Source organism: Ischnura elegans, chromosome 1 (assembly GCF_921293095.1).
Source record: "Ischnura elegans chromosome 1, ioIscEleg1.1, whole genome shotgun sequence".
Taxonomy (NCBI): domain Eukaryota; kingdom Metazoa; phylum Arthropoda; class Insecta; order Odonata; family Coenagrionidae; genus Ischnura; species Ischnura elegans.
In genome coordinates, this window is record NC_060246.1 from 143735712 (window position 1) to 143748569 (window position 12858).

Consider the following 12858-nt stretch of genomic DNA (forward strand, 5'->3'; position numbering starts at 1 on the left):
GGAAAATGTACAAGGTTTAGAAAGGATCATGCCGAATGATGATGGAATGGATTTCATTGTTTTCATCATCTTGCTCATGAGACTAGCTACAGGGCCATTCTACTCAATTGACTCCATATGCAATTTTTACATATTCGCTTCGCATTAAAGTAAAGGAAATAGGATAGGATATAAAAGTATGAGCGATGTTGCAGTCCACTCTGATTGCTCTGAATACGCCACTGGGTTTGGATGACAGTCGGCCACTGCTGCTGACAAAAATGTATTTGGCGTTCACATTGAATGTTATGGTTGTTAACTTCTACATATATAGCCAGCTGAAGATTCGAAGCCAAGGTAGTTTAATGATCTAGCTACCTTGCAAATGATTCATATATGAGTTTAATAGTAGTGCTTCCTATTGGAAGATTTCTAAACGTACTACCCTTTACAGCTCTGTAAACGAAACTATTTGATGCACAAAGGTTAAGAAAAGACTTAGCTGTTTCACAAAATAAAATATATTTGCAACCGGTTTCGATACAGCGTATCGCTGTATCGAAATGTACCGGTCGCAAATATATTTTATTTTGTGAAACAGCTAAGTCTTTTCTTAACCTTTGTGCATCATGAAGGAGTTTCACCATGTTACGCCAACCACCATCGCATTTGAAACTATTTGACTCAAATTTTCAAGTACTCGCACTCCCCTAGCAAAAATTATTATTTGCTAATGATGTGTCATAGAATATTTTTCACAAATTCTCATCCACTTCATTGAGGTGTGTAATTTTTTGTTGAAACGTAGTCATAGGATTTCGTAGAATTGTAGTTGTGTAAGAAGTAAATTGTGTGTGTAGAAGAATTGGCTTGGCTTTAAAGTTCTGGGTGAAATGATTCTTCATGGAGATATTGTAATTGCCTATTATCATCATGCATCTGACAATATTTCATTGTCAGATGCATTTCAATCATTCAATATTACATTTTATATTTCCTTTGAATCATCATGTAGCTTCAGCTGTAGAGAGTAGTCACGTTAGGTAAATATGTATGTGGATTCTTTCATAAGTATGGTGAAACTGGATAGTATTGCTCATAGATTCTATTTCAACCTAAGTTTGCCTTTTTGCCTTATTCGAAAATATGAGCGACTGCGTAGGATATCATTTTCCACATGTTTTTCTATCTTAAAGTTAAGCATTGAAATGTTCTTTCACTGGAATCAGTCAAGGAAGACCAAGCTTTCCTTTATGCAATTGCATTTTTGGAGGATCTTAAAAACTCTAACCAAAAGTATGCACCTGCACTAGTGTTTTGTTTGTGCAAAAAGTTAATTGGCTCTTAATCGTAGCTTTCGGAAACTTTTGCTGTAATTTAGGTTTTTTTTTATTTCCGGATATATTGTTACTTTTCATCATGTTTAATTTTAACTAAAGGAAAGCATTCCAACCATTTAGTCAGTTTATCTGTTGAACTCTACTCCGATCTCCTTGTGGGAGATATTTTCCATTCTTCTACAAATGGTTGATAAGTATCACCTTGATGAAGGCTATATTAAAACAGAATAAGTTTTATAAGTATTCCCTAATACAGACTAATGAGTGGGACATCACCTGCACTTACTTTATTTGTTTATTAAGTTGGAGATATGTGATGGTTCTGTAGATAGTAAAATCTCTGGTAATGATTAGTAGTGGTTAAGTATGGAAGGCCTGCAGTTATTGGATAGGTTAAATTAAGAGGCATAATTAGTGGTCAAGTAAGACTTGAGGGTCAACAAAGCTCTATAATATTGTCAGATTGATTGCTCTCTCACATCGTGTCTACAATGGCCGTGTGAATCCAGCGATTAGACCTTTACCAGAAGAGGAGGCGTGTGACATTTGGCAAAATAGTTTGTAAGACCTAATTTACTCAACCCAGTTATACATTAGGATATCCCTTTCCCTGGTGTTAAGTGGTCTTAAAGCATTTTGTCGAGGAGAAAAATTGTTATGAGCCATTTTAGATTGGATAGAATTTTATGGGCATTTGGTGTATTACTCTCCAGAATCAATAATGTTGTTTTCTTTACACTTGACACTGCATCAGATTTCACATCCAGGTTTTGAACAATTGATTAGTTGAATAAAAGAGTAAAATATTGTATAGACTTTTATTCATAAGAGTTCTTTTTACTGAGCATGAAATATTGTTGAATGAACACACTGGTAGCGTTAGCAATATTTTACTTTGGACTAGTAGGCAGTATACTGTTTATATTTGATTGTTTTTTCTATTTCATTATTCTTGTTTGATGTGATGGTTAAGTGTAATTCATTTATAATGCTTTATCTAGGTTGCTAAGGAATTTCATCTGGAGTACTCAAAACTTGAGGAAAGGCCTCAATTGCAGACTGGTCTTTCTGCTCACCAGCATAACATGCACCACCATCCACCTCCCCAAGGAAATCCCCAGGGCAACCCACAGCAGCATGGAGTTGGTGGCCCATCTAGCCAGCAGCCATCATCTTCACAGCAGGCACCAGCCGGGTCCTCACAGGTTGGCCTTGCTGTGAAATTGTGATCAATGATCTGCAATGGAGTTTTTCTCTCAATCATAGGTGTAATGACTGTTTTGATGTATGTACATAAATGTTTTTTTTATCCCGTGAAGGCTTTATTTGATAAGAAAACCATTCCCTCCAACCCTTGCATTTTTTAAGTTAGCACGCAGGCAAGGCCGTAGCCAGAAAAAGCTTGGGAGGGGGACATTCTCATGTAATAGAGGTGCATTTAAGGGGACTATTTAGCAGAGGCACACATTAAACAGTATCTGAAAAAAAAATTGTGGGAGGAATATTTTAACCAATTCCCTCTCCCCCTTCCCAGCCCCTACTGGCTACAACCTTTTCTGCTTATGAAATGGATGCAGTATAAATGAGATTGAAGTTTATTATTCAATCTTTGGTTCTCATGATGAATGGATGTTGAAGCAAAAGAAAATTGAACAGAGAAACTTGCCGTAGGTGACCAAAGGAATCTCCTTAAATAGATAGAAATTGTGTTTACCAAGATGGTTATTTTTTAGGTATGATAATCAAGTTAATTAAAAATTGGACTCAATTATTTAAACCCAAATTGATTAAACTCTTCATGCTCATATTAATATATTTCTTGGTATGTTCCAGTCTGCATGTAGTTTAAAATTAAATGTGTGCTTACTACAGTTTTTTTTGCTCAGTTTGAGGGAGATTCCTAAATGAGTAACAGAGCCATAGACATGCGTACTAAAACAGAGTTAAATACTTGACAGCACTGCTATTCGTTGAAAAATATCTCTACACACAAAAATAATGCCACCTACAAATTCAAAACATCCTATACTCCCAGTGGTAATTTTTGTCAAAAGTATCAAGGTAGCTTTTCAAAATAAAGTGGAAACTAGTTGGAACAAGACTTGATGAAATCCAAAAAAAGTTGTTGCTATAATAAATTCTTGCTTTATCTAATGAAATCAAAAGATGGTGTAAAATCGTAAATGTAAATTACAGCCTTTTAAATATGTAGCGAAAGCGGTTGTACTACTCGCCAGTTATAGCGGGAATGCATATATCCATATTATCGACCTGGAAAAAGCACAGTAATCTAAATATGAGAAACTTGCTTTTCAATATTTTCAAAAGTTTTTTTTATTGCTGATGATTGAGGATGAGGTCTTTTTACTGCAGAAATTTCAGGAAACTAAATGCTATTATTTCAGCAGACTATATTTTTTGCGAGCAAGGACAACAAATCCTTTCAAAATGTATCGCTAGTGAGCAAGAATACAAGCAGAAAAATTTTTTAGGAAGTATTTGTCGAAATGGGGGTCCATTTTCAGGGGGCTGATACCCTTGTAACCCCATTCCAACTGGCTAGTGAGGTTGATTTTTTTAAATGCTGATTAAAGGGTTAGGATCTGTGAGTGGAGTATGGTGTTCTGAAACCATCGAGCATATTAGTGGAATAAGTGACTGCGGCAATTTTATTTCGCCATTTGTTTGTGCATTGAAGGGTACATGGATTTAACGAGCAGGTTAGGTATTTTTTTTATAGTTCCCACCTGGATGAATTATGTTAGTAATTGGTCAATGGGCGGCCATGCGATGCCACTCCATGTGACGTCACAGGGGCCTAGTTGCTATACGAGCAGTCAGGAGTTTTACATCGTCTGAGATTAACAATGCATGCATGAGGCACAGAGCTCAGGGAAACATCTCTTAATAATCACCTATAAAAATTGCCTATGGTCCGAAAGTTTCCTTCGTTTGATAAGGTATTAATAATCCTTATTAAACCACCTTCTAGCAGGGTACTGTGCTACCTGCTAGCAGCCTGCATCGTAGCGGCGCTCATAGCCTCACACCAATTTGGCCTCACACAGAGGAAACTGCAACCAGAATCACGTCACACTGGCTTTTCTCCCCATTCATACTTAGGCGTCACATTTTCATGCGCTTGAAAAATTGCACTTTTCATTTAATCACAAAAAATAGATATCATCATTTAAAATTGTAAAAGTGAGAAATACACATTCCAGGAGTAACAATCTTTCAATTCAGGCAATAAAAAAAGTAGGTAACCACCCTGTTGTGGGTGTGCAAGACTGCAGTACAACACACGATTAAAATATGAAAGAAAGCCCATCCTAGCCAGCTTATGGTGTCAGATTTCCTTGAATTCTTAAACTGGAAGTTTATAATTAAGGCTATATTCCCTTAAGAGAAATATGTGGTCCCAAAAGGAAGGATTGTTTAGATCCGACGCACGTGCATACTATGGGATTTGGTAACATGAATGCCTGGTCAAGCAAAAACGCTGAGATAAAAGCAAAAGAGAATCAAGTCAGAAACCAAAATTTTACGCCAGTTTATATGTATGCGTGTAGCACAATCATTTGCCTTTTTCTCTTTTTCTGGTGTAATTAACCCAATGAAGGTTTTTTTCCTGATGATGTTGTGGAAGTCAAGGAAAAAATGTGGGTAAACCAAGAGTTGAGAAAGTTACTTGATAGTTAGTGCCATGTGTGGTCATGAAGTATGAAGAGACATGAAAATTGGAAAAAAATGATTGTTCAGCAATTGTGCATGCATCCTGTTACTTTCCCATCTTTCTAATGTATCTTGACTATTTTTTGTCATGATCTCTCTGTCATTGGATGAAAAATAAGCCTTCAGTGGTTTTTCGTGAATGGTAGAAATAATGGTGAAGACAAAAATGTATTTGTGGGTTGCCTACTACCTGTGAAGATGACCACTAGGGGCACTGTGTTAAGGCATCTACTCAATTAAAAATGAGCAATTAACTGGCTTATTGAGGCATAAATACATTTTAATTACTCATCATCATAAATGCATTCATCATAATCGAATTTTCTTTAATACAGAAGCCTCTAGAGGCTAACATTTTGAAAAATATTTTGCTAACTCAGTGGACTCAAATTTCTGTATTTATAAGAGACCGTAAATTGTGGAAAATTTAGCCACTAAAAAGTTTAACTTTGCTGGAAGGAATGTATTATTAGGTATTTTTGCATCTTTATCTTTAGAATCTTACTATTGCCATCACTTTAATTCGTTATTCAGGCATCTGGCAATCATTCACTGTACTAATAGATTCATATCCATTTAATGTGCTTCCCAAGTAAATTAATTTGACTATTTAGGTTAATGCATTTTCAATAATAGTAGGCGAAGAGAGTTGTTTCTAAGCCTCAGTTAGTCTTGACAAATCAAAATTGTGCCATTTTCGCATGGTGTGGTCAGTATTATTACGCATCCCAATGATAGTTTAATATTCCTAATAGTGTCAATTGTTATCAAAGATAAAAATTCAAAATTTCTTTTGAAATAATGATTTCATGAGCTAAGAGTTCGATATGATATTTGATGCAATCCATTGAATTTTTTCTGTCAGAATTGTGAATCATGTGGCTATGCTCCACTGAACACACTAACAGTGCATGCACACATCAACTTGACTCAAGTTGGATTTTGGTTAGTTCTCCGTTATAAATTAAAAACCTTGTCAGCCTTGCTTCTTTCAAGAAATGAAATAGAGTTGGACTGGTGACTTTCAAATTTACGAGATGTTCTCCTGAAAATATCACACTAGATGGCAATGGGCGATTTCTCCGATGCACCTAAGAGACTTGTGTGGTCATTCCTTATCATATTATCTGTCTGGGGCTATATTAGTCATTGTTGTCAAGAATCAGATTTCTGCTTTTGAATGGTGGATAAATATTTTTTTAACTCTTCATATTTGCAGTGTACAGGGTCCATTCAATAAGTATCGGGGCTGGTTCCTAAAATCAAAATTTATTGCAGTTATCATAATAATAGGGTAGTTTCCTTCATCAAAGAAAACGAATGACATTGATTGTGATTCCTTACCCGCCACAGTTATAGTGTTTTCATTATAAACAAATTATTTGGTTTTAGAAATACCGGTTTAGACGAATGGCAAGAGTCAATTTTATCCTCATTTGAAAAAGGCCAGATTGGCGGCCATGCGATGCCACTCCAGGTGACGTCACAGGGACCTAGTTACTATACGAGTAGATAGGAGTTTTACATCGTCTGAGGTTACCAATGCATGCATGAGGCACAGAGCTCAGGGAAACATGTCTTAATAATCACCTACAGTGAAACCTCGATATAACGACACCCCACGGTGCACTAATAAACACTCGCTATAGCGAATTGTCGCTTTGCCGGAGGTGGAGCAAATAATAGCCAATATACCTGTTGCGAACAGATATACAGGAACAGGAGTGGTGCGGCGACAGATAAACATCTATCCGATAAACGTAAGCATAAATCCAGACGAAAGGCGATGTTTTTTTGCATCACAAAATTTCCTCACTCAAATAACGACCAACTATTCAAACAATTTATAAGTGCCGCACTGAATAAAAATCATGCAAAGCATTGTTTCGTCATCATTATATTTATCGAACGACAGTTTACCACATAAATTTGAGACTGAGCACTCCATTAACTTCATTTCTAACAGATCGCTCGCTAGCAATTACAGAGGTTAAGGAGTCTTCATGAAAGTCTTCCGGCGGTGAAACCCTCGCTATGGCGAGAGCCAACACCAAAAGGGTCTCGTAAAAACGAATTTTTTAACACTCTTATTATAGGGTCAATTGACGGTGCATCGGCTATCTCTCGTAATAGCGGGGGTGTCGCTATAGCCCGTACTCGCTTTAACGAGGTTCCACTGTATTAAAACTGGCTAAGGTCGGAAAGTTTTCTTCGTTTGATAAGGTATTAATAATCCTTATTTAAGCCAAGCGCTACCAGCTAGTATGGTATTCTGCTACCTGCTGGCATCCTGCGTCGTATCAGCACTCCAAGCCTCGCCCCAAGGTCACCACACTTGCGGCAGCCGGAACCAGAACGACGTCACACAGGCTTTTTCCCGGGATTCATACTTACCCGTCGTGTTTTCGTGTGCTTAAAAATTTTTATTTTTCATTTAAACTACGCAGTGTAGCATTGCTCGACAGTGCACTCCATGCTGGTGCGACAACACCACAAACAATCATGCGTCACAATAATCAACCTGCTATCTCAACGCATGTCCAGAGGCGACTGAACTAAAGTGCGCCTGAATGGTGGGGACCCCTCTTCTGATCTGACAAGTTGGACCCCCATCCACCACATTGTGGACGCCACAGTGAACCAGTCCCGATACTTATTGAACGGACCCTCTAGTGTAAAGGATATTCAATTGCAAATTCAAATTACTAAATGGCAAAAGTTAATGGTTCAATTTTAATGCCTGAAATTTCTTCTCAATGTTGTTGAAATGAGAGACTACAGTTAAACAGAATGATAATTTTTATCCATATGTGAATGGCAATGCTATTTATCCTATGAATAAAAATGAATGAATCTTTGACTAATAATCTAAAGATGCCATCAGTCTGAATGTCTTAGCCCACAAATGCCCAACGAATTGTTGATACCAGTTGAAATTAATGTATTCGCTTTGAAATTGAAAAGACAATACCATTTTAGTCATACTTTCTATAAGAATTGAGACATTTTTATCCCATAAAATGAATGGTTTTTGTTCCAAGTTATTAAATTTCTGCCTTTGAGATTTGATAATAAAATTTATTTATTTTTCCTGACAATCCTAACTATTTACTGTGCAAATGTATTATTTTTTCCATTTTTTAAGCAGATGTTTTATTTTTCATTCAAAGGTTATCGTTAACCTAAAATTAGGTGATGAATATTATCTCTCCTTTGTTACATAAGAGCCTGCCCATACATAATAATTCAATTGTTTTGCAAGTCACAAGGGAGTGACACCACAGTATTAAACAGCAAGGATTTAAGAAAAAACGTAGGTACTGTTCATTTTACATATTGAAATAAATATTATAAATGGTAAATATATTTAGACATAAACTTATTATGTGATCTAGATACTAATCACTCAATTGATTAGAAATTTATTGTTCATTTTCCAATTTTTGTTTCTGAATGCTTTCTTGTATGGAACTAAAATATGATGGTTGTATATTTTCTCTAGCACGTTTGAACTCTTCAAATCAAACTCTAGTACCACCTGTCAATAGTGTCCACTGAGAAAAAAATATTTTTCCCAATCGCTGTCTTGAGAATTTCTTCCTGCCATGTTGTACTACCATAAATACCTTCCGTGCTCCTTCATGGACAAGTGAATGGTCAACCAGTCAATGTTTGATGGTTGAACAGCTGAACGTGTATTATACATCCGGCCGTGATTGAAATGTTGAACTAACTTGAAATGTTAGTTCGAAGTTGTGCCGCAAGATAGCTCTGAACTAGTAAATTATCATTTCCAATTTTTCTTTCTGAAATCCATTGGAAAATTTACAGGAGAGCTATTTTTTACATATGTAAAATGGTAGTTTAACCGGTACGCTTATAACGAGTTTGGATTTTAGGGAGTATGCCGTACTGGCCCGCACCACCCCAACTACAGCACTGATTACCATGTATCATTTTCTAATTTTAAACTGTGGCATTATCATTGTGAGCGAGCTCCTTTTTTTTAATGTTGGCTTGGTAAGGTTGTTCCTCAGCAAAGGGTCAAGTACCATACAAAATATCTGTGCTAGATTCAGTTGAGCTGAAATTAACTCTCTTAATGGAAGAGATAGTCTAGAGAGAAGAAGAACCCATTCATGTTCATTTTCTTCACAATACTTTGTTTTCTTAATCTTAGCATCTTTCATTTGGTTTCAAGTGGTTGTTTTGAAGTGAAGAAGGGCTAGAAAGGGAGGGTAGGAAATGGAGAGCACACCACTATTTGGAGGGACTGATTGGAGAAGTGATAGGGGAAAAGTCGAGAATGGTTAATCATAGATCAGATAATGAAGCTGTGATGGAATTGTAATGAATGCATTGTTATCCAAATGATCTAAAATTTACTATTCAAATACTGTACTTTAGCTTTTTGATCTTACATATTCTTAATTTGGGTGAAAAGTTTCTGTCAGATCTGGGTAGTTATATGTATTATGGTAAAGTACATTATTTAAAAGAAATTTAATTTTTAATGTGGGTAGTGATGTATATAAGATATAAAAAATGGTCACTTGTAGAGGTTTCTTTGGATTATTCTTTTTGCAATGCATCTATTTATGAGTTCCTTCATGAGTGGCGTGTTTATCTGCAACAATGATTTTTTTATATCTATGCAATGGTTGGGGGAATAAAGCATAAATAATTTTCATTACCAACCTGGTGTTGCTGATTGCCTTGTAGACAAAGTTGTGATTGGACTATACACACTGTTGATGTATATGTATATCCAAATCGAAATATATTTATCATCCTTAACTTTATGGTGATACATATACATATGCGTGTAAAATTTTAAGTCCTGATTAACATGAAAAAATATTAATGAATTTTAGTTCTTATAAAAATGTATTAAAATCGGCTTGCTCAAATCTCAGTTCTCTCTATGTGGTTGTGGATAAGTGATTTTTAAAATGATATTTTCCATGGATATGATTTATCTCTATTACTTTAAATGATGTTTCTTATAAGTTATTTAATTTTACTTCTCGTTTTGTACCACTAAGATAAGCATGCTTTTATATATATATTGTAGGCGACATTTCTGTTGTCAGCTTAGAAGACAAAGCACTTTGCTTTGTGGAAATGATAGTTAAAAGTAACTCTTACTATGAAAACCTTAATTAAGATATTTAACCATTTGACTTTTTTAATGATTGCCTTCCATATTTGTGGGAAATGCTGATGATTATCAGTGGCTATAGCATATCACTATCAAGGGTTTGAGCTCATTTGGTACGTGACTGCATAAGTTCATGTTTTCAACTCCTGACGTGACAAATTCTGATGAAATTGATCAGTTTGGCTAACTTATCATGTAAATTTTGCATGGGCTCAAGAAAAATCTTCACTCAGGGGGGTGTGTGCCCCTATAAATCCTAGTAACTAGGATTGTCAGTAACTCAAAAGTGTTTGAATTTAGTAAAGAATTTATTTTTGACTTTCTCAAATTTCCAGGAATGTAAATGTTGCCTTTTTCCTTTTTACATAAGTCAAATTTCTCACTAAATATGCTTTTACTTTCAAATAATTTGTTCTCTCAAAGTTCTTTCCGCACCAATGACAATATTCCATGATAACCTAGCCACTGATGACTCACAGTGATTTTCTGCTGAAGGAACCAAAAGTAGATTGATTGGTTTTTTGGGAATTCATATAAGTCAACTTTAGATTTTCCTCCACTGATATCCTAAAATAAAGTTAGCCATAAATTAGCTGGTAGTGCTGAATAATTTGCATAATTTTATTTGCTCTTTAAGTTTTAGATACAAATAAATTTATTCTTCTTTATACTCTCATATTCATGGCCTTACATAGTTTTTTTTACATTTAAAAATTTCCTAGGGTATTAATTCATATTTTTATTATATGTTTCCTTGTCCTGTTTCCTTCCAGCAGTGATAGTGTGCATTTGGTGCTTGAACTCCTTCAGGGGAATTCAGAAGGCACAATTGGTGGACCAACCCAAGTGTCATCAAGTCCCCCACCTCCCCTGCAACAGTTTCCCCAAGCTGTTGTGTACAGAAAGAAGTAAAAAACAGTTGAGACAGTCTGAAGCATTCATGCCTAACATGTTTTACAACAGATGTGACGTGGTGCTTAGGGCTGAAGGACATATGGTTGTGACATATGTACGATGGTGTAAAGTTGGGTGGAGTGTGATATCTGGGAAAAAGAATGGAGTTTTCCTTGTGGGAAAAGAGTGTATAAATGACAAGAACCAGATGAGTGAGCAAGGTACAGCGAGTGCAAGTAACTCGGTAGTGAGTTTGGGAGGCTGATGGATAACAGGAGCCAAGTTTGGATGTGAAAAAATATTGTGGTTAGAGAAAGTGGTTGGAGAACTGAGATGGATGTGGAATACAGTGGTCAATTTATAAAATGGTGGGTCCGCAGTGGGACCAAAGGAGTTCAGTGATTTAATTTGCTTTAAACAGATGGTAGCATTGAAGTGTGCGTGCTTGGTTTTGGCTATTGAACTTGCATCTTCATTCCGTTGAAATAGGTTTTAGGAGTGGCTCAAGAAACCCATGCATAAGGATCATTAAGGATATAGCAAGCTTTGTTAACATCAAGAGGTACTTTATTTTGTTTGACATTCTATGGTGCAGTCAGTGAGGTTAATGAAGTCCCCCGACCATCTTGTAAGCCTTAAGTGAGGCTGACTAGTCTAATCCCATCCATGTCAGTCACCCTGTAATTGAAAAACCATCAGAGCGGTGTATTCCTGAACTGGCTGTGTTTGTGGTCCCACTTGGTATTATGTTTGGTAATATCTGGCAACAGAGACACTTAGATAATGCTACTGATCCTGCCACAGTGATTTGTGATCTTCACTATGTCCAAAATGGTGATTGATGTATTGAAGCATCCCCTACCACTGCTTTTTTGCAGAGATCTCCTCTAAGGAAAGAAAGTAATATGAAAAATCTCATGAATTTTATTTAACCTTGCCTTCTCCTACAATGTCATTGTTAAGAAAATGGTAAAGTAGCAGAATTATTTCATACATGTACATGAATTGCCATGAGAAAAAATTGCCTTGGGCCGGAAATCAAACCTCAGACCTTTGGCATTCCGGACCACTGTGCAGACCACTATGCCATCCAGGTTCCTGATTTCCCAAGGCGATTGTACTGAGGCTCATGGTACTAGATGTTAGGTCCTCAATTCATGTATATTTCACTGCTGTTCAAGCAGCAGACTTCGAAATATTACAATTACAGTTGAGGACCACAAATCCGGAAAGCTTGGGACCAAAGGGTTTCTGGATTTCTGGTCTTCAGCACACGGAAAAAGTGATACACTTCTTTTTGAGAATTTTAATGCAATACATTTATGTCAAATCACGACGGTAGCTTCTGCCGCATAGTGGATGATAACTAGCAATAAATACATCTTTTTCTTCACGCTTAATAGCTTTCGCTGATAGCGATCACTAGCAGACTTTGCGATATCTATGGATACCTTCCTTAGTAGGACAGAAAATCTGTGCAAATGCTTCTATATTTTGCTAATTAATTAATTTATAAGTGCGTTCTGGCTCTTTTGCTCAATATTTGAGATCCCTACGTGTCCCAGCCTAGAAAGTACCTAGCTCAAATACCCTGATTGTGATGCAATATCTTGGCTGTGACATTCCTGCATTGCAAACTTTAGTTTTCATGTGTTGGGAATTAAAGATATGCTGGATTTTGAAATATATAAGTTATTCTTTTGAAGACATGTTATTAGCGCACATGTATTATGTAACAAGTTTATAAGT

General features: G+C 36.2%; 1 protein-coding gene across 5 annotated transcripts in view; it reads left to right on the top strand.

The window, feature by feature from the left end:
- LOC124171482 (CCR4-NOT transcription complex subunit 2) overlaps positions 1–12022 on the top strand; it is an 81291-nt gene extending 69269 nt beyond the window's left edge. For 2 of the 5 annotated variants that reach the window (XR_006867765.1, XR_006867804.1), the window contains 2 exons: positions 2321–2604; positions 10989–12022. Coding sequence is in view for 2 of the 5 variants with exons in the window: in XM_046550686.1 (XP_046406642.1) it covers positions 2321–2524; positions 10989–10994 (210 nt within the window). In the remaining 3 variants the exon portion in view is untranslated. The remainder of the gene's footprint in view (positions 1–2320; positions 2605–10988) is intronic. The other 3 variants (XR_006867767.1, XM_046550686.1, XM_046550688.1) reach the window with 3 other exon arrangements.
- The last annotated feature ends 836 nt before the right edge of the window (positions 12023–12858 follow it).